The following is a 26,409-nucleotide window of genomic DNA, read 5'->3' as shown; positions in this document are numbered from 1 at the left end:
AGATATAAGCTTTGTGAACTTGCTTGACAGAAAGTTAAAAAGATGCATGTATAAACAAATCTGAATGTTTATCTTACTTTACTTTGAGCCTATTTTAAAGCAGCTTTGTTACTGTCAATTATCTCACTGCATTATATTACAATACAAACTATTAACTATTAACTTATTACCTTAACTATTTCTACAAAGCCTCTTCTTCTCCAACAAGCTTGGGTTTTTTTATTTGCCTAAATAGATCAGAACTCATAACGATTTCTATTCTATAATTTTCATAGAACTAATGGGACAGGACCTCAACAATATACTACACTTTAAAAGTTTAGAATAAGAGTTTAAAGCAAACATTTATCCATAGAAAGATCTTTTGCAATGTTTCCATGGCTAACACAGAAAAAAAATTTCTAGTCAATGCAAAGTGTCACCAAGCATAACAAATATAAAATGCTACTGTTTGATCTTCTCTGATAGTAATTGAACAAGTATGGATAAATGCAGAAAGGGCCAGTCAGACATATTTTTCTTTAGAAGTTTCTTGCTTTTGAAGTTACTCCCTGACTATCTATGGTAATTGACTGTTTTTGTAGTCCTAATTGGCAGGCATTTACAGTGAAGCCTTGCAGTTCTGGAGTTGTCAAGCTTCTCTCTTAGACCTGCAGATTCCGTTCAGTTTTGGGAAGAAGCACCTCACTCAGTATCAAGGTACACAGGTATGTTTATGCACTTAGCTATTTAAAAGAACTATAATGAAACAAACTTTTGTAATTATGTATTCCCCCAAAAACCCCAAATAACTACCACCCCTCCCTACTAAGGCTTCATTTATGGAGGTAAGACTGAGGTATGAGGAAAAATTGAACTAAACAAAGATTACTGAGAAGCTATCCCAAATTTAGTTACTTGGAACAAATACATCAAAATCACAGAAATTTGTTGGTGCTTAGCAGGTAATGATGATTGAAGCAAATATCTAGAGATCAACTAGAGTCATGTTCAAACTGGCAGTGGATTGTATACTACTGGAGAGGTGAAAGTGAATAAATGAAAATCCAGATTTCTAATGCTTTAGAAATGATGTCCACAAGAACAGAAGAGAATATTAAGAGCCTAGAAGAAGATAATGACACAATGAAATAAATCAAACTGATGACCTGAGATTTGAGATCACAAAATAAAAGGGAGTTAATTATAGGAAATAAATTGATTTCAATTAATATATTATTCCTTCAGTTGGATGACTGCAACCCTACTGAATTCACCAAGGTCAGAAATTACAGTTAAAGGCAAAATTTGGTTTATACTCTATTTTTGTATTTTTACTAAGCAGCAAAAAACCACAGAAGACAGGAGTTATCTGAAGTTCTCAGAAACAAACAGATTACTCTAAAACTGAGAGCCATCATGGGACTATAATTCCATACCTGTGATAAATCATTACTGGTTTAAAGAGTCTATTGTTTTACTGTGTAGAGAAAGATGTAGAATTATATTAGCATAGTGAGCCTACAAAAAATGTTTCATAACCTTCAGAAATAAAAGCCTGAACTAAGTTTAAAATTATAAAAATATTTTACTGTTTATATTACTATTTATATAAAATATTTTACTAATTATAAAATTTTTTTACTATTTCCCTTTAAGCAAAGGTTTTAGCAAAATAGATTGCAACAGTGAGACAGCAAATATTAAAGCAAGGACAGTGTAAGATTAATGAACTTCACAATTACAGGGTTGGCAGCTGAGAAGGTCTTTAAGCAGAGATTAAATTATGTAGCCAGGCGCCATCAGATGTGGTGATGTAGCACACAGCAAACTCAGAGCAAAGCCAGCTGCACACTTTCAATTCCATCTTAGGTCTGAAGGATTTTCCTGTCTTGCCTAGTCTTTTTGTTGATACTAACTTTTTTTGCTGATCACCTTGCTCTCTGGAGGAACTTCAGCAGGTTCAGAATCTTCTGGGCTTCTCTAGTTAAAAGCAAAGATAATGCATCAGTGTTAAGGGTTTCTTTCAGCTGCTGCCATAAGTACAGGAAAATATCAACTAAGTTCAAGCTATTTGAATTAAAGATAGTCAATGGTTATTTGCTCAGATATCATTAGAATAATTTACTGGCCACTGGCAGCCTGTTTTATACTGCAGAAACACATAAAAAAGAGATCTGCTTTGCCCAGAGAGAGTTAAGTCTAATTCAGGTAGGAAGAAATACATTCATAGGCATTGCTGTAGCCCAAGAAAACCATACGTCTGCTTGAATACACAAAAATCAGAGCCAAATGCAAGACTAGAATTGACATCATAATTAAAATTGCATGTTTTGATTTTGTCATGACTGGATTTTCCTGAAGAATATGTCCATAGGATTTTCAGAGTAAGAGAGGTAGAGTCTTTTAGGTATTCTTGTGAAATAAAGCTTGTTCTTCGCAGTTTTTCTGTGAAAACACAAGACTGAAAGAGATGATCATCAGTAGGTTTCAACCCCTTTCAAAATACAGGGGTTTTTCTTCTGGGGGGCTGCAACCTCCAGTGTCTTGTTCTTTGGCTTTTAGCAAGGTCATCTCAGCACCAGGCAACACTGGGTAGGCATAGCAGCACTTGAGTACACTCCATGGTGAAATTTACCTTTACTTCAAGTGAGAAAGGAGACAGTGTCTTCTTCTTTATCCTAGAGAGATAATTTGATGCAGTAGCCCTAACGTTTAATTAATAGATATTGCAACTGTTGGGAGATAAGGGAGAACATGAGCAATCTCTCACTGCCCCCACCTCCTTGGGGCTTTGCTTACTGATTGGAGAAATCGTTAGAAATTCATGTGAGGGAGAGAAAAGCCATAAAATTTTTTTGCTTGAAACTAGAAAGACTGAAATTTAATTTCTGAGGATTTTTTTTCCCTAAAAAAGTGTGGTAAAACCTATCATGGCACCCAGTGGAGTCAACAACAGCAGGAGAGCTCTGTGTTAGGACAGCAGCCACCACTCCAAAATATGTACCAGAGATGTGCACTGGCTACAAAATAAGATATGTTTATTGGTTGGTCTTAGCTTGGCTGCAATGAAGGACAAGTGCTGTAGAAGCATGAGGAGAGAAGGAAAAAGAATTGCTTCTCATATTCTACAGGAGAAAAATAAATGTCTTTAATTCCCATGATTGCAGCCAGTCATATGAATTCCAGTAATTGTTCCACTTCTTCTATGATATTTATTCACATGCCACTTCTTTGAACAGTGAGTCAAAACTGCAAGACTAATTACTGATCTGAAGGATTAATAAGTTTTTCTTAGTCAACAAGTGTTTGTCTTAGTATTTTTCACATGATTCTGAAAAATTGGCTGCACATGTACAAACCAGCTCAGCCAGGCTAGTTCTATATAGATAATGTGATCTACATAGAACTTTGGGGGGATCTTGCATCTCAGGGGAATGACATGTTCATTCATTATCATAAACAGGAAGCTTTGATATGTCTCACAAAATAGTAAACATGCTTCACTCCTCTGTTTGATCTGTTTTTATTGAGAGTTTTCCAACTGTGTTCTAGAGAACAGCGGTGACTCACGAGGGTCTTGCCCATCACAGCTATATTAGTAAAATGGAGTTCACCCATGCATTGAGACACTGGGTATAAACTGAAGAGATTTGTTGAAAGAAAAAGAAAACAGGGTAAAATTTATGACTCAGTTTAATTTGAAAAGATGTATCTGTCTGGATCCTATCCACAGACAAGTATAAAAGTGTGTAACTTCTTATAGGTAAGCATCATTCCCAGATATCCAAAGTGTTTACATTACTCTTCAAATCTGTGGAAAAATGCCCAAGAACAGTCCAGAATTTAATCCGCTCACTAAGTATGCACTTAACTCTCATTGCAGGAAGTTCTGAAGTTTTTCCTAAGGGAGAGAGTGCCTTTACATATGATGACTGTTTAAAAAGAAGAGAGGAGGAAAATCTTCAAGAATTTTATCAACAAAATGTATAACAATACAAAAAGTGTATTGTTATATCAATCTGATACACACTTAAGAAAAGTTATTGTAAAATATCTGTCCTTGATATCTCTGTGAAAGCTCATTATAAACTTCAAAATCTAGAGATTCTTGACAATCATGTCCAGTAAGAAACAAAATCAATAAAGACTGAAAAACAATACTGATTATTGAATTAATTTTGTTCATTTCTTTGGAGGAACAGAGAGAGAATGTTATAAATTTAGGGAAGTATGTCATATTGGTAACGTACCAACTGTATGGTTGAAGTAGATTTGCCTCTGCCTGAATGTTCATTTAATTCAGACTCCACTGGAAGATCATGGGAATGTCCCCAGTGCCCATTAACTAAAGAAAGGCCCTGCTGAATGAAGATGCTTTGCAATTAGTTCTGAAACCCAATGAACACAGGTGAAGCATTTCTCAGTCTTTTGTGAAAATTTAGCATTTTTAAGAATTTTTTTTTCCAAACAAAATCTATTGAAAAAACCACTGGCTGGCATCAGCATTTCTTAATACTTATTGTGTTAAAAACCCTGAAAACTGAATCAGATAAATCAGTGACAATCACAATTTTTGATAAAACTTATTTTTAAAAACCAAATTCAAATTTGAAGTTGTGATAGGTATAAAAATTAACTCTGAGGATTCATCTAGTTCTCAGTACAAAAAATTGAAAAATTTGTGGGATGATGATAAAACCCTTCTCTCAAACAAGGAACAAAAAGGACTCATTTTGACCAAGCAAATAAAATTACACCATAATAAAAATACTCTCATTCTTTTAATCTCACATTATATTCTTATGGCTGACTCAAAGGTAGGGGAATAGGGAGTCATTGCTGTGTATCTAAATCAGGCCAGCCTTCACACACTCTGTAGAACAGAACCAGCAGAGGTTTAGCCTTCTTAAGTGACATTAGGATTATCCCTCATGCTGAGAAACTTAATGAGACATCACATTTTGTGCTACATTCTATCCTTGTGCATAATCACATTTTCAGGCTGTGGCCATACTGAAATAAAGTAATAAAATTACTACAAGCATGGAAGCCAGCATTTAAGATTGGGTCCTACTGACTTCAACACACATATTAGATTTTCACATCACTGGGATAGGGATCAAAAACAATTTGGAAATTTTAAGATATTATTCTTGAAAATATCTTATGCTTGCATCTATCTCCTCTTCAAACGGAGCCTAGAGCAAACAACTGTCACTGCTATTTCATATGGATACACACTTTTCACCTGCTCCAGTGTGAGTCATGAATGCTATGAAATACGCTTGATTAACTGTTCCCTTTCTGGAATTATAAATATGTGGAACACAGTCATGAAGCAATCACAATCCACAGAGCAAAGCAAAATAGAAACTGAAGGTCAGTCTGGTAGGAGCACTTTGGAAAGCAATTACCAATGCTTCATTAACCTCACAGAAATGATAATTAATTTCCATAATCATTTTAACACTCTGTGCACTGGAAAATCTCAAAATACAAGAGTTTTTTTAAAGGGTGAATTGTACAAGGCCTTACCTGGTCACGAGGTGTTACCAAAAGAAAAAAACACTTTTCTATCAGAAAAAATCCATGAATTCCTCCAATTATTCCCAAAAGTTTCCAAATATATTCTTTTCCCTCATAGAAATGTTCTGTGTCTTGTGCTTCATGTTTATGCAAACCAAGAGTCTAAAATAAAAAGATAAAGTTAAAAAAATTTAAATGGCAATATTTTCGTTTTTGCTAGAGCAAGTCAATGTGTTAATTCAGTTTATTCTCAGAATTTTATTTTGCCAGTTCTTTCAAAGTTAAACTGTGTTTTGAAATAATCAGCTGAATAATAGAGGATGAAATTAATCATTAGGAGCACAGCTACACTTCTTCATCTTTCAGTGGTGAAAGTAACATTATTTTTAGGGACAGTTTTATGAAATCATCCTTTATATATGTGAGACGCATTTTGTTTTCAATATATTGATGTTAAAATTCTATAAAAATTACTTGCATTATCTTAATATGCAAACTTCATATTGAAAATAGATAAGGAGCTAGAGGAGAGGGTCCAGCAGAGACCACCAGAATGTTTAGGGACTGGAACATCTCTCTTATGAGGGGAGTCTGCTGGAACTGGGCCTGTTCAGTCTAGAGAAGAGAAGTCTGAGAGGGGTTCTCATTAATGCATACAAATATCTCAAGGATGGGTGCCAAGAGTGGTGCCAAACTCTTTTCAGTCCCCAGTAACAAGATGAGGGGCAATGGCCATAAACTAAAATGCAAGAAGTTCCAACTCAACATGAAGTAGAACTTCTTTACCCTGACGGTGGCAGAGCACTGGACAGGCTGCACAGGGAGGCTGTGGATTCCCCCTCTCTGGAGACATTCAAAAACACCTTGCTGTATTCCTTTGTAACCTGCTCTAGGTTATCCTGCCTTGGCAGGGGGTTGGTCTAAATGATCTCTAGACATTCCTTCCAACTCTAACTATTCTGTAATTCTGTAACTCTGTGATTCTGTGAAAATAATGCATAAATTAATTAATGCATGATTATTGAAAAAATGCATTTCTGTTAGTGGGTATGCTTCCTTCTTTTCCCTAGAGTCACAGCACAGCAGCCTTCCTTTGCTTGGAAAGTGAGGGCTCTAAAGGCTACTGGGTGCATCTCTTAAAACTGGTAAAGAAGAATACTTTCACATTTAAAAGATGTTGCTGAAAGAAATGCATGTCTGACACTGAGTGAGAATTGCCTTCTTTAAACCACTCTCCCAGTTATGCTTCCAGAGATGATGCATTGAGCAGGAAGAAAATTTTAACCAGAATCTTAAGTGAAGCTGTAAAGCTCTCTTTCTGTGACCACTAGAAGTCTACTCATTACATCTGCATTATATCAGAGGAGACTGTTAAAAAGAAATGAATACACAAAGGAAAATTTGGTTCTATTTTGCATGTTATCCTGTTCTTAAAATTTAGATTATAAATTTAGGAAAAGATAATTTTATTACAGTTCTTAGCATCATGATTAGTTAGGCTGATAGTGCCTGATTCTCTGGAGCCATCTGTGGAGGGGACTGTGGACGCCTCATATAACCTTAGAACAATTTCTGTTAAAATGTGTTACAGAATCTGTCTCATGGAAGAAATTAATACCCATCTAGAACGTGCCTTGCACAGGACTTGTGGGTTTTATGAATTTTTTTTTTGAAAAATAGGAACCTTTCTTTTTTTGAATTCATCAATCATGGATTTTTACTTATTTTTTACCTCTCTCTGAGCTAGAGAGTGCAAATGTAATTGGAGTGCTGGGGGGATTTAATGGAAAGCTTTATTTATTAACTGATGAGCATTACCCAGGTCTAAATGAAACCTTTTTCTGTGTGTGTGCATGTCTGCATACATGTGTCAACATTTGAGAAGCATGGAAGTGTCTGTAACTTACCTGAGGAATAAGATGTAGCAATGCATCTCCAGAAAGGGTTCCAACAGCCAAACCGACAAACAGCTGTAAAATGAGTGTATAGATTTCTTGACAGGAGTTAAATAAAATGAGAGTTGTACCAAACATAGATCCAATAGTGATAAGTAAAACAGCAACAGTGCTGTAACCATATTCTGTAGGGGAAAACAAATGAAACAAAACAAGGGCACCTTTAATCATCCAATATTTGTATTTGTGTTGAGCATTTGTTTTGTATTTGTAATTGATTTTGAAGGTATGTTTTCATACCTCTATAAACAAGCACACAGGAGAAGTGATTCATTGTGACACTGTCTGATTTCAGCTGGGATTGAGTTAATTCTCATAGTACCTGGTACTGTGCAGTGTTTTATATTCAGGATGAGAATAATGTTGATAACATTATTCTGATGCTTTGGTTGTTGCTAGGCTGTGCTTACCCTGAGCCAAGGACTTTTCAGTGTCTCATGCTCTGAAAGTGAGGAGCTGCACAAGAACCTGGGGAAGGCAGGGGAACACAGCTGGGACAGCTGACCAAACTGGCCAAAGGGATATTCCACACCACAGAACATCATACCCAGTGTACAAACTGGGAGGAGTTGGCCAGGAGGGGCTGACTGCTGCTCAGGGGTGAGCTGGGCATCAGTCGGCAGGTAATGAGCAATTGCATTGTATTGTGCATCACTTGTTTATCTTGGGGTTGGTTTGTTTTTTTTTGTTGTTGTTGTTTGGTTGGTTGGTGGGGTTTTTTTTTTTGGTTGGTTTTTGGTTTTGTTTTGTTTTGTTTTTTGTAATCTTCCTTTCCATTACTAATTGTATTTGGAGGAGGAGTAGTATGAATTGTATATTTTACTTTATCTTGATTATTAAACTAATCATAGCTCAACTGATGGGTTTTACATTTGTCCAGTTCTCCTCTCCAACCCCTGTGGGGGGAGGCAGTGAGGGAGGGTGCAAGTGGCTGCTGCACATTAGGTTCCATCTGGGGTTAAGCCACAAAAGCCAGGTAGATTTTTCTAGTCATGTGTGAACAGATGACAGAATTAGAAGCCCAGAAAACATTCATTTTTTCAGGCTTTACATGTAATAGTCTGGTACTTCCAATTTTCAGACCTTAAGAGCTAAACAGACTGTGGTTATGCAAATTAGAGACACTCAGAGCAGCACAGTGAATACTGCTCTGCATTTGTTTCCTATATTAACAGATTTATGCTTGAGATTCTATGTTCTCACATGCCATACCTGTATATTTTTGCAACCAACACCACGTTTTTAACCAAATCATTTTCTGTAAACAAAGGCCTAAAACCTCAAATGATTGTAGCTACCTAATTTAAGCATAAACATTTCGATCCAAATTATATTTACAAATCTGCTGTGTGGAAATACATCCCCTCAGTTAATAAACCAGAACCACCAGCCTATTTTTCCCAGATTACTGGGATGTTTCTGAATGTTAGTCTTGTAATTCCTCAGACTTACACGCTGCTCACATTTCCAACCTTTTGCACAATACGAATCCTGATTAATCTCTATGTAAGTCTTATAATGGGAGGTAAAACACTGATAAGAAACACACATAAAGGAACTAATGCCAAAATATTTAAAACTGTCACTTAACGCTTCAAACTTTAATAGCACTGCAAGTGCTGAGCACCTCATAAAATCAGACAGTTAATTTCACAGACTGCACATCCAGCTACAAGAGTATAGTAGATGTATATGGAATGTCAGGCCTTGGTGACTTAGCCAAAACAGCACAGCCTGTCAGTAAAATCGAGCTCAGAATAAAACTAATGAGTCTATGCTCAGGTCACCAGGTCACATATAGGTCAAATATGGAGTGCTTTATCTGTATCAAGACAACAGAAGTGTCCCTGTGGTCATGGAAACCTTCCTTTGTCAAAAAGCACAGGAAAAGGGCTGCAGAAGGGGCTCTTATTAATTCCATCCTGCACTTGAATAGTTCAATTTTTCTCATCTCTCACATTTATGAGATCACTAAAATGTCATTGATTGTGCTGATGGCTTTAGACTTGGAAGAATCTCACTTAAAGTGAATTTTTTATGAACCTTGTATGTGACCTGGGTAAGTTCCTTTACTTTCTTTTCTTTCCTTGTCCCTTGATTCCCGATCTAAAAAAATGGTCATATCTGTGTAGCACAGAAAAGATCAAAGCAGTAAAGACTACAAGGTGTTCAGGTAATGAGCAGAGAGATAAGAAAGAAGGATTGTTGCCTATTGAAGACCCATAATGATTCTTCCTATTCTGTGTGTCTCTTTCTACTATAACAATTCTTGGGCTATACATGAGTGTTCTCCCATGCTTTTTACTTCTGGGATATTCACACGTGTCTTTTCACGCTTTTTAATTCATGTGCTGTTTCATAAGGATCATTGGGCAGCAGCATGTGGGGAAAACTTACTAGATCCAAAAAAACCTAGTCATCTAAAGCTGGCCATGTAGATACTAAAAGGTATTGAAGGCATTGATTTGTAGCCTAAAAAGTCCTCCTCTAGATGCAGGCAATTATGTAGGCAATTATTCCTTTTTGGTCTTTTACAATTTCCCCACCAAAATGAATGTCTGTTATTACACCAGCACACCTTGATTTGTAACCACTTCCCAGATATCATTGGCTTAAAGCAAGAAAAAAAATAAAAAAACAACCAGGAAACACATTAGGAAGCCCTTAGGTCAGCCCAGGTTCAGATTTTTCTTTTATAAGGTGTATTAAAGATTGATTACAAGAGAAGTGGAATCCATGGAACAGATGGGGCAGGAAACACTGGAAGCAGAGGCACAATGAGGGTTAAAACTGCAAGTGGAAAAAACCTAATTATAGCCCAAATCAGGTTTTGTTCCAGCTTTATCACACAGGTCCTGCTGCCCTGTTACTGTTTTCCTGGATGTTTTTCTTACCACAATAGCGTCCTCAAAGCTTCTCTGCTATAAAATATCACAAGCTGAAACACCAGTAGCATTCATGCAAAACTTACCTATATCTAGCATTTCCCACATCATGGTATTAAATGCCAGCTAATGTAACCTTGAAGCTATATGTAAGGGCAATCCATTGATTACAATATAAACCTGGTGCAAATTTCATAAAAAGCTCTTATTGCCCAGCAATAAATAGTTGAGGACCTGCTACTGCCTACCTGCTGGCAATATCAAGCAGTACTATAACAAATAAAGAAAACAAAGCTTAAAACCTCACATGTTGAAACAAAATTCCAAATACTATAAAATTTAGACCATTGAATCCCCTCACTTCTCAATACAATACTATTATGTGCCATGCATGCTATGAAATCATAGAATGCATAAATTACAGACAGCATAAATCCCATGTTTTGGTTTATTAATGAATGAAATGTCTCCAAAAGTCCTTACATATCTTTATCTAAATTTAAATAATAATTTAGTAATAAGTACATTACTCACTTTCCACAGTTGTTGGTGGAAGCTTTGTCTGTTTGAAGTCAGGAAGCTGACAGGAACAACTTAAAAGTTGTTGAATGATAGCTGGACTGATTTGCTTGAAGTGGTCCTTAGAAATGGAGGAAGAACTGTTCTTCAAAAATATCTTCACAAGTTCATTGGCAGAGAAACAAACCTTTGTAGAAAAGTATATACAGTTACTATACATGTTGCATAAACCTGCATTTGATTTTGAGGTTAAATAGAGAATCTTAGAAAAACACAGGAAAGTCCAGCCCTAGAAGAAACTTGCTTTTTCTACTCAAGAAACCTACTCTTTCTTGCTTAAATTAGTTTGATTACTTCAATTATTTCACTTTTTTTTTCCTGTGTAAACTTGATACTATTATATATTTCAGAAAAAGCATAATCTTTGGGATAAAGCAGCTCAATTTCTATTGAAGCACTTAATGTCATGAAGATCTTACAAAATAATATCTCTCAATATTTTATTGTTATAGGTAATAAGAAAAATGTTTTAATGCTAATAAGAACCATAATCCTAGCTATTCTTGTGAAACTACATTATTTGCAGTAATAATGCTGTTAATATAAGATACTCCCTACATCAAAACAATACTGAGATTCGTCCTTGTCTGGATTTTCAGTAAGATGTGGAAATAAGTTAGCTTTTTAATTGACTAAATGAAGGCATGTCAGCAAACTAGATGTTACATAGCCTAAAATTGGTCTAAAGATTGCTTAATAATTGTATTATTAGAGGTACTTCAGAATTCCAACTAGTTTTTGTTCTTGTTTGGAGCATCTCTTTGTCAAAAGAAGCATTTTTTTCATGGGAGCATTTATATTTCAAAAATTTTCATGAAGAATTGGGTTTTTCTCTCCAGGACCAAACTTCAAGTAAAAGCATGAGCAGTTAACATAAGAAAAATTCTATTGGAAATTTCTTTAAACACTTTTAAACAGAGAAATTCCAGATCAAATATGTTATCTTACTTAAAGGAATAATCTTAATTTCTTAATCTCATCTGATGAGCTGTGATTCAATATTTAAAACAAATCATTTTCTTTCATTTAAATTGGTTTACATCTGAGACTCAAGGGATTCCTAAATATTCTTTCTCTCATTACTGAAGCTTAAGCTTCCTTTGAAGTTAAGTATAATTAGTTTTAAATAACCCAGTTAAAACCTAAAACATTCCTGCCTTTGCTCATGCACTAGTGAAATAAAATATGCCTTGTGGTTCACAAAGAAACTGAATTAATTGAGCATTGATGCATTTTTTCTGAAAATCACATTCGAGTCTTCAGGATAACGGGTGATCTTGTCACCGGGACCTAGTGTGTTCTGCTTTCAAGCCAAAGGAGAGCATGAAAACCATTCAGAAGACCATTATGGAAGAGACCTTCATTTTTCCTGTTCTAGGCAATGGTTTTGGGTCTAGAACTAGGGAACACTGACATCTGGTATCAAGTTGGAAGACGAGGATTTTCGCTGGTTACAAGGAGCATTGCTGACCAGTCCGAGCAGGGATGATATTGTTTACCACCTTCACCAACGACTTGAGTGATGGAACAGAGTGCACCAGATGGCATTCACAGGGGAAACTCAACTGGGACCACTAGTCAATATACTGATGGGTGTGGCTGCTGTTTAGAGGGACTTTGACAAAACAAAGAAATGGGCTGACCAGACCTTCATGAAGATTAGCCAAGACAAACTTATTGTGCTTCACACAGAACAATTCCATGCATAAACAAAGGCTGGGGAAAACTGGCCAGAAGGACGGCAGTTTTGCAGAAGCCTTTGGGGTGGGTCCTGACAGGGAACTTGAACCTGAGCCACCAGTGTGCCCTTGTGGTAATGACCACTAACTGCACACTGGCTGCATTAGCAAGAGCAGAGCCAGCAGGTACTAGAGGAAGAATATTGCCCACCCCTCAGAACATGCGAGTCCACATCTGGACTATGTCCAGCTTAATAATTTGCAAAACACTGGCAAATTGAGGGAAGTCCAGTGAAGGGCCACCAAGATGGCCATGGAACTGTAGTACACAGTGTGCCAGGAGAGGCTGAGGGACCTGGGTTTGTTCAGTTTGGAAAAAGAAGGGTTGGTGGCTATCCTAAGTCTTCAAGTGTCTAAGCTGGTTTAGAGGGAAGAGATATTCTCAGAGGCATACAGCAAAAGAATGAGAGGTGAAAAGTATTAGTTGCAGCAACAAAAACTCAAATTTGCTATAATAAAGGAGTCACTCAAGATGAAAGCAATAAGGCACTTGGACAGGTTTCCCCCAAAAGACTATATAAACTCTGGTTTTGGAGACATTCACAATTCAACTGAACTTGGCTCTGCAAAACCTGATCTGACTTTGAAGTTGGCTCTTTTTTGTAAAGTACAATGGACAAGACGAGGTCCAGGATTACTATAAACCTAATTTTAATGTGAATTTATTACCAGGAATTTTCAATGAAAAGCAAAATCTCATCTGTAAAATTAAACTGTCCAACCATACATAAAAATAGCTGTTGAGGTCTGCTTAGTAAAATGTTCTTGTAAGATGTGAGGCATGAGGACCTCCATCTTTTCTAGTTGCAATCCTCAGCCTTTTAAGCTTTTTAACATAAGGAGTCAGAGAACTGTCTCCATTAGAAAAGCAACTATGTGTGTACTGCTGGAGGGTGATATCAGAGAAATAAGCACATTGATTTTACATACTTTCATGTGAAAAACTGGATGGATGGATGGATGGATGGATGGATGGATGGATGGATGGATGGATGGATGGATGGATGGATTGATTATTTGGGTTTCCAAAATCCAGATTTGTTTAATGAGCAAGAATAAATGAATACATAGACATGGTGACATAGCTTACGGAATTTCAGATTGTTTATCTTATTAGATCATCTACCACTTTTTTTGAATATACGTTTTTACTTGAGGAGACAATTATGACTTTAAAATTAAGCAGTGACCCTTTTACTGGTTAATGTTTCAAATACATATTCCTATATAAAGATTAAATTATAGATCTTAATGTAGGTAGCAAACACAAGCCATAGACAATTCAATGTCTTGTATATAGCAGAATCTGTTACTAATGAATCACAATGGCTATCATAGGGCAGAAAACAGGAGACAAAAGTAGCAACACAGCAGTGAAACATGAAGTGTTCTTATGGTACAGGTCAAGGAAAATAGGCATAGCTAAAAAGAACAGAAATGGGAAAAAAGCCTTTTAGAAACTAGGAATTACTACAGAAGAGAAATTATCTTCTGTCCAGATGTTTCTTTGTGGTTTTTTTAGGTATACAGAATATTTGGCTCTCAGCTGACTCCTAAGACTCAGATAATGTCCCTGCACACTTATCTTTTGAGTTACAGTTGGTCTCAGAAATTCAAGAAATCAAAAGCTGAGCTTTAAAAATACTTCAATTGCTGGAGAACAATTTTACTTCTTTTACAGATAGAATCACTGCTGATTTCTGTCCTTCATAATTTAAAATTCATATGAAACACATTTAAAATGACCTTAATTTAAGATTATTTTGAGACCCCATTAAAAGCCTCATCATGCTGATCAGCCTGGTCCTTTTTTGTGGTCAGCTGCAAAGAAATAAATGTATTGATAGAGTATGCATTTCAAATGTAATACAATTACACAGATAAATATCTATCAGAATAGCATTTAACCAGAGGATATTTGTCTCAGCTTCCCATCATAAAATGACCACACAGAAAAATTCAATTGCACATCACTCAGTTCTCCTAAATGGAGGAGAAACAGTGCCACTAACATAATTTACCATTTAACATAAATGGTAAAGGATTGAAAAAATGCAAAAGTGTTCTTTGAAGTATATGTTTCAAATGTATACATCAATATATATATATAAATTATATATTTTGAAGTCTCCTTTTTTGTCTGAAGAATGATACCCAGTCTAAAGGATGGAAATCAGTTACCATCTGGATCATTGCCATAAACAAAATTTATTTATTTTCAAATTCATAGGATAAGAATAAAATCATGTGCAATAAGCCAGTGTCCTTCAAAGTCCTCAGAGAGGATACTGGACAGTAGCTATATCTCTGTTTTACAGCCTTCATACTTTCTAAAGAAGGCTTCTGGATGCCATAGATGGCTTTTAAAAACAACTTGCATAGAAACTTTAATTTACTTTGTTTTCCTTAGTGCAAAAGAATCCCTTCTACCAGGTCACTTAAGGAGTCCTAGAAACTCTGACATGAAACCACCAGAAATCTCTAACTGTATGGAAACGTCATAGACACGTTACTCCAGTCCTCTGTCTAGAAGAAACACCTGATTCTATGTGACACTGTTAACACTTTAATTGCACATTCAACATCCACAGTTTTTTCCCCAATTAATATTTAAACAAATATAGCTATATAAATATATATTTTCACCTATATCTACATGCCTTTCTAAAACTAACTCATTTTACCTCAGACATATTGCATGGTTTGCAAACCAATTTAAATTTCTGTCAGTGAAATTCTGCCACCAACATTACAATAACATAAAAATAAATTAACCTGGTCCCAATCTGTGCTCCTTTCACGATCTTCAAAATAGCCTTTCAGATAATCTCTTTTTGTATGGTTTCCTTTGACTGGAGTATTTCTTCTTCCAATATCTCTGATTGCCATACTGTAACGTCTTCTTTTGTGATTGTGAAATTGTCCATTTACAGTGCAGGTCTTTTTGGCTGTAAGCACATTTAGTAGTTGTTCTAGTTCTAGTAATTCATTAAAGAACAGATATGTTACCATGGGCAAATGCACACTTAACAGACAAAATATTTAAAAGACAGTATTTTTTCCTTTTTGTTTGTTATAACATTGATCTAATTCCTCATTTTAATACTCTTTTCTCAGTTTGGTACTGGGGGCAATTTCTGCTTAACAACTCTGAATGTTCCAGACACCCAGATCTTCAGCCTTTCCTTCTTTACATATTGCACTTAGATGTTTTGCCTGTCTCAGAAGAAAACAGATGTGACTGAAAGGCAATTCATTTTTCATTTAATCAGCATCTCTGACAAAGTTATCTATTAATTTCTAAATAGCTTTACTATTCTCAAAATTTTCCTGCATAAATGGAGCTCCGCACTAAGCTGCCACAGTCAAGTATGCAGATCAGGAAACAGATCCTCTATAGGGTGTCCTGAAATCTTCAGGATGTTGTGCTGCCCTTGCACTTCAGAAGTGCAGCACAGGACAGTGAATTTTTTCTCTCCTATGGTTAACTGGGAAGCATGCCTGCTCACAGTACTGACACAGGAAGGAGAGGGCCAGGATCCCTAATCCAAACCTGGGATCATGCACAGATGTACCTCATGACATAGCTTGGGTGCAATGGGTGCTTCTGCTGATGGAATGCCGGGTTACTGGAGGGGGCAGACCCTATCCTATCTTCCTTATCACCTTCCTTCACCCCTGCACCTTCAAATGAAGCCAGAGCAATAATTCCTGTAAGCCTTAATTTGTCCATTCAAAAGTGGTCCACAAATTAATTTTAAAGAAATTTAGATTAATGAGAATGTTTCCATATGATAATCCTTTTTTTTTAATCTTGTTAGTCAGAAAATGCAATAATCTTAATGGTAAATCTCACAAAAAAGGTTTCTGATAAAATGTTTCACTACTTTCTTTATGCTACTTAAACAAACAGATATGAATGCAGCTGCAGTTATATTTGTTTTCTAAATGTAATCAAATCCAAATTTCTTTTTCTATTCTTCCAGATTCTTGCTCTTTCCTGAAGTTACTATTATGAATTTAAATAAATTTAAAGGGACAGTATAATGAGCTTAGACTTAAAATAGACTTATTCTGTAACAAACTGGTTAAGATTTTTTTTTTTCCTGAATGACATCCTAACTCCACCAAAAAAAAATCCTGCTGTTTTCTTCACCATATAGAATCTGGGGTCCAGATTTCACCATATATAGCTATTTAGTAGCACTGCACTGGGATGGCTCAATCCATTCTTGTGAGATTTATTTTACAAGATATGGTTGGGCAATTTTAAAGGAAGGGCTTTGCTGCCAAACCAGTTTATGTAAGTACAAATTAGGAGCCCCAGTTTAGGGATAAGGATTATTATTTTTTCAATATTTATTTCTGTGATTCAATGTACCTCTGTGTAACCTATGAATGTTAAAAATGTTTTTACCTATGCTCAGTTCAACTTTTTAATCTGCTTTAACCCATAGTTAATGTACCTTTTAAAGTGCTTTGAAAAGCTTGTAAACTGTTGCTGTTAGCAGTTGCCACAAAAAAAGGAAAAGTAGATGTCTTATAACAACCTTCTAAATTCAAATCAGGCCCCTGAATTGATGGTGTAGCATCTTAAACTGCTAAGCAGGCACAGCCTTTAACAGAAATTAATAGCTGCTGCTGAGAGCTCGGCATTTGTTTTGTTTTGGGTTTTTTGCTTTGTTATTTTTGGACCACTTAAAGCTCTCCTATACTTCTATTTATTTATGGTTAAGTAGCATTTCTGATTAGTCCAGCAATAAATTTTCCTGAAGAAAATGAACTTTGTATACTCCAGCTTACCTGTCACTTGGAGCTCAGTGGTACTATTTAGAGAACTGAAAATATATTTTATAAAGAATTCTGGGGAAGGCAAACTTGCTTTCCCCATACAGACTCCTTGGAGAGCCAGAGTAAGGATTAAAGCAGCCAGGCGTGGAAGAGTGTTTTCATCAGCACCATCTCTGTCCATTATATCAGCATTTTTCTCCAGAGTGCTCACATCAACACACTGAAATCAGGAGAAAACAGCATGAAGACAGTTCTGCTCACCTCCATTTAAATAATCAGAGTGACAGGAGGAGAAACTGGGGAGAACAATTTCACAGCCAGCCAGAGTAGAAATAATGCTAAGATGTAAGCTGTAATTGTCAGTAGGACAGAGAATTAAAGGGCATTTTCAGGAGAACAGGCATAGATGTAAGAATCTTGAACATTTACTCAGTGTCTAGTGGGGAAAATATACAGTCCTTCATTCAGGTTATTCCTGCTGTTTCTATTGTTCCAAGTGTCCTCCTCAATTACATCTACATCTACTTCCAGAAAATAGAAGAAAGGGGAGTAATTTTTAAGGCATGAGAAATTGGCTCAAATAATACAGATTTTAACTCTTCATCTCAGATTTCAGAAAGAATTCATTAAACTTTTTTAGTTCCTTACCTATTCAATGGAATCAATATTTTTTTTATGCAGTAGTTATCTGGGGACAATATGGAAAGATATAATTTTGGAGATAAAGGGTAATTTTCCTGCTGGGTGACCAAATAAAACAGTAGTCAGTGGTATACAACCAAGTGTGTGGAGGTCTGCAAACTCTCTCCATTGCCCAGAAATGCATCCCCCTTTTCTTATTTTCTTCCCTTTTCCCCTTTCTTGTTTATTCTCACTGCAAATAGATGGGTTTGAATGAAAAACAACAACTAAGGAAAAAAACTACCTAATTTTTTTCTAACTCATATTAACAAAATTAAGTCAGCTAGGTGAGCCAATATAGTAGTCATTTATTTCAAACATACTCATCTCTCCTTACGTAGGCCTTAAACACTTCAGACAGGAGGCTGCCATTTCTTTTTCTGCTCATTCACGATACATTGAAATTGTCACAACTCAAAATTTAATCTCTCATTTCAAAAAAGATATTAGGTGCTATGACTAAAGAAGACGGTATTTTCTGTGAAATCAAAACACATAAAGAGCCACTAAAAATGCTTTTCTTCCATGACTACCCTGCACCACTGGCCCTTTTCCACAACTCAAGTGTTGTGATTCCAAGTATTATGCTATTATGTTTTGTGTGCCTTTCATAAAAGAAACCTCTTTTCCCTCAAGTCAGTGAGCAGTGAAGTCTCAGTTATTGGAGTGGCTTGACAATTGATTATACTGCCAGCATAAACAAACAGAACCCTCGCTAAGGCATTTCATGGGTTGTTATTCTATCTTGACATTCCAAATACCCTCCAATGCCTCTTTGCAGTTGCTCAGATACCATTGGAGTCCTTGGAAATCGGCACGTTCACCAAGAGTCAGAACCAAAAGTACTGGCCAGTGAATAATTTATGATGGGAAATGACCAGACAAAGAAGACAGAGAGCAGAACTGGAGCCCTCGTCATTCTGGACACAGCCAGGTCTCCTACCCATCTTCTGTTTATGCAGAAAACTCCACTACAGTAGGCTGTAAATTAAAATCTAATGAAATGAAAAAGACAAATTTGAGCTTTGTATAAACCAAATATAACTGAATACATTGAACAGATCTAAGGGGCTACAAACAGGAGGTCAACCTGTACTTTAGGAGTTATCTAATCTGGCAAAAACCTGTTTTATTGCCCATTATAAAGAAAAGTTTTTCTTAGCTATTGAATTCTAGAATATTATTCTATTATTTTATAGATCCTATTTGAGATAAGGAATTCTAAAAAGCAGTGAGAAAACTCACAGCACATTTCCTGACTTAGAAAATATGATCTTAGCTGAAAATACTCAATATACCTTTTTTTTCAACTTTAAGCTTATCTTTAACAATCTTTCTATAAGGCATACCCATGCTGGTAGCTAATTAGTCAAAAATGTATGTGTTCCAACTGAAGGAAGCATTCATATCATCATAGCCATGAGGACAGACTCCTCATTCTATCCACCTTTGGACAGACATTCAAGTGTAGAACCTGGCAAGGATTTCTGCACAGCAAATTAATTCATTATTTCTCCTATACCAGCCAGTAGTGGATCTGTTCTGTTTTATACCATTAAAATACTTTGACTTTGAACTCTAGAATATTATTCTCTTATTTTATAGATCCTATTTGAGATAAGGCTCTCAAATAAAACCTTATAGATGGATTTATCTCAAATAGATCTCATAGATCACTGGTAGTGTATCTATGCTAGCAAATATCAGAGATGAGAAAGTGTTTTCTGTCCTTGGAGCCAAGTGCAAGATCTTGCATCTCCATATCTGTGCTCTTTTCCATCTGCCCTAAACAGAGCAACTGCCTCTAAATTACCTATTAGGAATGGTCCCTAAAGTGCAGGATCTCCCCAACTGCTTCACAGCAGACCCTGTGGAAGTGGCACAGGCAAGAAACCACTCAAAGAAAAGCATTAAACAGCACATACAACACAACACCAGTGTTCAGCCTGTGCTCAGACACTTTCCTTTACCAGTCCTCTGGAGGACTGTGATACTGGCATAGTCTTTGTCCTAGCATAAAGGCATTATACCTGTAATAAAGATGAAGTAACTTTTACATATGTTTTCTTTACCTGGTTTTCTGAAGTTTTAAAATGTTTCCTTACTGCAGCTAAAATATCTTCAGTTTCATTCCGTGAAAAATAGTAACAATCTTCATCATGTCTTAAACTAAGCATACTCTGTAGGTAAAATTTATAATCCTTATCATTCAAGCTGAATTCTGAAGAACACATATCTCTACGATGAAGAATGTAGTAGAGAAGAATAAGAGAAATTCTCTCAAATACTTCTTCACTGAGGTGGTCTTCTAAATTTCCTCCAGCTATTAGTAACAAAGCATCTGGTTCAAGGCACTGTGAAGAAATAAAAATAAATAGGAATTCAACTCCAGTGACACCCTGCGAGGCAAATACAGACAGGAAGGACAACAGGAGAATACAACTTCTATATTTAAGGCATCAAACCCAAAACTACAGAGATGCAGGCTGATGGAATGGCAGGAGGAGGGTACAGGTAATTCATTGCAGTTCTATGGCTGCAAAATCACACCATGGGGTTTTTTTTCCAGAACCCCTTCTGTTTTTAAGAAAAGTCGAGTGTCCTAGAGATGGAGCTTTGAGCAACCCCGTCTATTGGGAAGTGCCCCTGCTCATGGTAGGGGGGTGGAACTACATGATCTTTAAGGTCCCTTCAAATTCAAACCATTCTATGATTCTATTTTGTCATTCTATGATTTAGTGGTTTGAGACTCCCTACAATTAGGAATAATTCTGATCAATCACTGTAGAGAGTGAAAACCTTCCACTGGCTTCAGCAGATTATACTTCTGGTTACAAATATATTTGATAAGGGCTAGGGCTATTCTTATTTTCATCTGTGCATTCTATATGTGTTTACATTATAAGATAAAAACAGTTGGCGAATTGTAGTTAATTGAGGCTACATAAATAGAAGTTATACCATATCCTATGCACTGCTGAGAGACATAACTGAGGCTGTAATCACACAGCTATTTTTATGTTTCTCAATGAATTCTCTTAACTGCAACAATGAGATCCAGTGCAGAGAGTCAGCACAAGGTCTCAACCCCATTTAGTCCTTCAAATGCATTTCAAAAGGGACTGAAATTACATATTCCTCCTGTGCAGGCTTTACATCTGAGCACAGATTTTTTAATATGTGTATATATAAATACATACATCTCTCTCAATTTTTTCTTGATATAAAGACACTTATCAGAAACTTGCTGCTTATATAAAAGTTAGTCTGTAAATTAGAACAGAAGACTAATAGAGGTCTATCTCAGGCTATGAGAAATAAGAAATTGAAGTCCAAAGTAAAGAATCTTTCTTGAAGAGATCTTGTAATGGATGTAATTCATTCTGTATGTTTTTTCTAACAGACTTCTTTCCAAGCATGTTATAGATGTGTGAACTAATCTCCACAATACAGCAGATTAACTGTACATTTCAGAGAAGAAACTTCAAAACGTGAGATACTGTGGGAGGATCAATAATGCACACTAATAAATTAATGAATACAGACAGAATCCAGTTTGTTAGAATAAATTTTTGGGGCTACAAGGAAAATTGCAGCTATTAATAGCCAAATTAACTATTTATATACATAAATGAGTTAGATTACAGTATGATTCACTGTGTCCTGTCCTGCCTACTTTGCTTATCAAGGTCTTTAAGTTTAACATTTCCTAATGCAGTCTCTGAGAATTACTCTTTGGACTAGGAGAAGTCTATTCTGTTCTCTGTCCCAAAGACCTCAAGGCAGTCAACCAGCTTTTATGAACACTCAGTAGTAATACAATAAACATATGGCATGAAGTGGAAGATTTTCAAAGATTTCTGTAAGATTTTAAAATCCACTGAGGATAAATTGCAATCAGTGAGTCCATTGTTTGCTCTTGCAAGGGAGATGACTGAGAATTGCTAATTAGGAAGAAGCAGATGCATTGTAAAGGATGCAGTTACTCCGTAGCATATGGGTATTCCATGGTGAGTGACCCTTGAAGAGATATTAAGAGTATATAAAGTGGTTTGTCACTAGGTTGGGGTTTTTTGTTTGTTTGTTAGTTTGCGGGGATTTTGCTGCTACTAATATTTTACAGGAATAACCATCCATTCTTGATTTAGAAATGTTTATTTCCTAAAAAAAAAAAAAAAAAAAAAAAAAAAAAAAAAAAAAAAAAAAAGCCCAGAACTTGGACACTGAAGTCTGAGTTTCTTTTGTTTAAATGGCCAGAAGTTGCAATTTTTTTTTTTTTTAACCAATATAAGAAATACATGACTTCTGTGTGCTTAGGAGATAAAGAAATGTCAGATGCTATTCAACAGCTGCCAGCCCCTGCCCAAAGAGTCTTAGGGCCACTACGTAAAAGCAAACCAGAAGAGGGTCCAAAGAAAGTGTTAAATTTCACTGCTTTTAGGCACCCATTAGAGGTATCATGAAAACAAAAATAAAAAAAGTCTGAAACAAAGCCATGTGGTAAAAACAGACTCCTGGATTTAGAAGGGAAATTGAATCTGAAAACAATTAGTGATTCCCAACAAGTATGAGGAAGAAGATGCCAAGCTAAGGTGGGGCATTCTGTTTCAAATTTTGCTGAACTTGAAGGACAGTGCTTCTTGTACATTTTTTGCCATCATGGTTTACCAAATCTTGTTAAATCATCATAGAAGATTTCAGCACAGTACCACGTGGGCTCCATGTGACTGAAAATGCCACGTCTCTCTCAAGGATTTTTCTACAAAAACCCACATTCCTGTGGTGCTGGCACAGAAACTCTGACAGTTCAGGATGTGTGCAATGTTTCTGACTCAGATGACAGATGACACTGAGGAGTACTGCAAATGGTGAAAGTCCTCATAGTCTTCAAAGTCTTCCTATAGAAAATTTCCAAGCATGAACAGAGCAGCAGTACAAAAAAATGCCCCAGCTAAGTTTCCCTTAGATCTCATCTATCCACAGACAAAGTGGGCAAGCTCTAAGCTCTCCAGAAATACATCACAAATACAAGCAAAAAACATGCCAGTCAAGAAGAAAAACAAAAAGGACAAACAAAAACTTAGTCTCCTGTTTTGTGAAATTTAGGAGGACTATATATCCATGTTTAATACATCATCAGTTTTCTGTCTGGGCCCATAACTGATGCATATTCATTGCCTATGTGTGAAAAAATCTCCTTTATAAAAAATTATCCATTTAGGTAATGACAGGTACCTACAATATTTATGTATGAAATTTCACATTTGGGCTCCGATGGAAAATCGGAGCATTTTTAGAAAAGGTCAATTAAATGAGCAGCTGTCCACTGCACAGGATAAAAAGATTCCCACTGCATTGGCTTGGTAGATTGCTGAGAACAGCACCTTGTAAAAACATTCACCTTTCAGACCATCTTCTGAAGTGTGGTACAAAGTGACACTGCTGTATGTAGGTCACTGAACAGTGCCAGAGCCAGAGTAATGAAAGCCAAGGCTGACCAAGCCCTTTGTCGTCCCTTTCAGCTAAGTTGCTCAGTAACAGTGTCCTTGTCCTTTCTTCATTGAATCAGAACTGAGTTCTGAAAATATTCTCAAGTAGACAATCAATCCCTCTGTGCAACTGTATCCTGGACTACTTCCAGTTTCAGTTTGGATTTGGAGATTCATTGTTCTGCCTTTCATTTTCCTTGACCTGAACTGCTTACAAAACCCTTCCCTAATCTTGTATATTTCAGTGAAGTGGCACAGAAATCTGAGACAATCCTGTCTGGGTTTTAATTTTATGAAGTAAAATCCAGAACAACAAAAAAAGTGGCAGAACTGGTCCCCAGTGTTTACCTATGTCTTTCCACAGTGGAAATCCTGTACCTCAAATTAAAGCTCATGCTTTTATTGTTAGACCAGGTTTCAGTGGAAAAATTTTTGCAGGCAAACAAAAACTTGGGAACTTTAAAAGGAATGTCTGGAATATCTCTTTGTGAGCTCAAACAATTAATAATAATAATTCAAAATGAAACAAAACAGGGACTTTTTTTTGCTGCAACAAAAGGGTTTTTTATATGTTTAGGTATCGTATTCAGGACAGTATCACTCTAGCAAATGTTAGAACTCACTCATGATTCTGTAAAGAGATCCCTCATTAATTGAAGCACTAACCAGATTACAATCCTCTTGCATGCCATTAATCCGCTGTGGGCACTCAGCTCTCTCCAGTAACATTTTGACCAGTTCTCGTGAGTGGTTCATGTGGAGCTCAGTGTTTTCAGCTGAGAGAATGCGTAAAACTTCCACCAGAGAGCCTCTGCTGGGAGGATTGCTGCCATCCTGCCCATGCTCTTCCCCAGGCTGTCCTTCAGCAATGAGCACGCTGAATATGAAAGCAGAACATACCACCCCAAGAGCTGGATGCTTGGTCAGAAAACACATCTCCTCTTCCCGCAGTGCGTGATCTGCACTGAATGCTGGATTGTTGTTTGCACTTCACAGCTTAAACTGGAAACCTGAAGAATCTGAATGGTAAAGGGGAAAAAACCCCAACCCTTTAATTAGTGCGAATGCAATATGTTCGAAAGGATTTATTAATTGGTCGGCTAAGCTGATTTGCAGAGACAAGCTGTTTTTGAACAACAGGGAGCCTGTAAGGGCTTTACAGCACAGAACAGCAGGAAACTAAGACAACCATGGCCTCAAAACTTCTTTAGAATTACCAGCAAGAGGTTGTCTCAAAGTGCCCTTCCCTCTTCTTGAAAATAAAGTCTATGGCTTTCATTTCAGTGTTGTTATTGTATTCACTAATAATTCTTTTCAAGAAGAATAGGAAAATACCATGGCTTTCACTTTCATTTCATCATGAAAACAGGTTTTTAGTAACAAAAGTATCTGTAAATATTGCTAGTCTAATACTAATATGAATGTGCAGTAATTACATTACATAGTAATAATATAAAGCACTTTATATTGCCAAAACACTTTATCAACATTACTAAACCCCAGTCATACAGCACAAAAAAAAAGTACTTAAAACTTAGTGATTACTACTCAGACGGGAGAATTACAAAACTGAGGTTATATTTTCACTCAAATAATTCAGTGAATAAACAAGACAAGCTTAACTATTAACTCTAGGTGCAAAAGACATTTTGTACTATAAATCTCTGTTGTCACAAACCTTCCTAATAAACCATTCCTTCTGCTTTAACAACAATCTATCTCAATATCAAAGCACAAGAAATATAAAAGAGTTTCATTTCTGTTTTCCACAGTTTTGATTTATTGATGGGCAGATCTGGCAGTGACATACATATTCAGATATAATGTACATGTCTTAAATAGCCTCATATACATTCATCTTCTTTTTTAACTGGAATATGATACACGTGTCTTATTTTAAAGGCATCTCTACTAACAAAGTATTTAAAATTGAAAAAGTACTGCTGAATTCAAATGGGCATTTAGTCAGATAAAAGTTAGTATGTTTTTAGATATTAGGAAATCTTTTGGTGTTTAGACATATTTTACTGTTAGCAATCAGGAATATGTAACATTGTTATGAGGATATTATGAGCATTTATTTCTAAATGTTATTTTCTTACCTTCTGAAGGGAAAAAGAATGCTTGTGTATCTAGCTTTGTGGCCTTCTGAATCCTCAGAAGTATTTAGCTGCTGGAAGTCCAATGTTTTTAAAATTCCTTGATGGTGCTCTGGAAGCTGGAGGGGATTAATTTATTGCTGCCTTGAAAAGTTTTCAGTTGCTATGGAGAGAGCTGCCCTTAAGGTAACAATGGAGGTGGATAGGAATTAGTACATGTTCTTCTTGTACTTGCAAATTCTAAGCATTGCATTATTGAATGTATTTCACATATTCTATTGGTTATCATTCTGTATAAACAGTTTATTTTAGAAGTGCAAGATGTATAAAATCTACTGAAGAATGTATTTCATTTTGATGGATAATATATGTAAGCACTTACAACTTCTTTGTGTTACTAAATTATTTGATCAATTCTACAACAAATCTGAATTCTGTTTTTTTCATTAAAATATTACTACTTTTTGAAAATATGAGAACACAATAGAAATAGAAATCTTTTCAAGCACATCCATAGAATTTCATTTTTTCTTTGCAAAACACTGCCCATAGAAAACAGCCTCATTCATCCCCACTTATTCTGTGTCACATTTGCACCAACTGTAAAAGATGGAATAGCTCAGCCTGTGGTGAAAAAAAATGTCGTCCACCCACTCAGATTTTCCAGAGGGACGCTGTTACGA

The 26,409-nt window shown here is 36.1% G+C and overlaps 1 protein-coding gene and 1 long non-coding RNA gene across 7 annotated transcripts in view; one reads left to right on the top strand and one right to left on the bottom strand.

Moving 5' to 3' along the window:
- LOC134558941 (uncharacterized) overlaps positions 1–4,212 on the top strand; it is a 37,135-nt gene extending 32,923 nt beyond the window's left edge. The window contains exons 2-3 of the long non-coding RNA XR_010082432.1: positions 585–699; positions 3,535–4,212. This is a non-coding gene — a long non-coding RNA (uncharacterized LOC134558941). The remainder of the gene's footprint in view (positions 1–584; positions 700–3,534) is intronic.
- SLC39A12 (solute carrier family 39 member 12) overlaps positions 1–25,884 on the bottom strand; it is a 34,821-nt gene extending 8,937 nt beyond the window's left edge. Inside the window, exons 1-10 of one of the 6 annotated variants that reach the window (XM_063413264.1) lie at positions 25,730–25,884; positions 24,294–24,646; positions 20,211–20,492; positions 17,470–17,677; positions 15,442–15,614; positions 10,883–11,054; positions 7,416–7,588; positions 5,518–5,670; positions 4,233–4,343; positions 1,899–1,962 (exon numbers count right to left, since the gene is read on the bottom strand). In XM_063413264.1, coding sequence (XP_063269334.1) covers positions 1,899–1,962; positions 4,233–4,343; positions 5,518–5,670; positions 7,416–7,588; positions 10,883–11,054; positions 15,442–15,614; positions 17,470–17,677; positions 20,211–20,492; positions 24,294–24,563 — 1,606 coding nt within the window. In that variant the 5' untranslated portion in view covers positions 24,564–24,646; positions 25,730–25,884. Of the gene's footprint in view, positions 1–1,898; positions 1,963–4,232; positions 4,344–5,517; positions 5,671–7,415; positions 7,589–10,882; positions 11,055–15,441; positions 15,645–17,469; positions 17,678–20,210; positions 20,493–24,293; positions 24,647–25,729 lie in introns of those variants that run through there. The other 5 variants (XM_063413256.1, XM_063413248.1, XM_063413280.1 and 2 more) reach the window with 5 other exon arrangements.
- Between the last annotated feature and the right edge of the window lie 525 nt (positions 25,885–26,409).

Source organism: Prinia subflava, chromosome 1 (genome assembly GCF_021018805.1).
Source record: "Prinia subflava isolate CZ2003 ecotype Zambia chromosome 1, Cam_Psub_1.2, whole genome shotgun sequence".
In the NCBI taxonomy this organism is placed as follows: Eukaryota; Metazoa; Chordata; class Aves; order Passeriformes; family Cisticolidae; genus Prinia; species Prinia subflava.
Note: the sequence above shows the minus strand (reverse complement) of the source record. Positions and strands in the feature narration are given on the sequence as shown.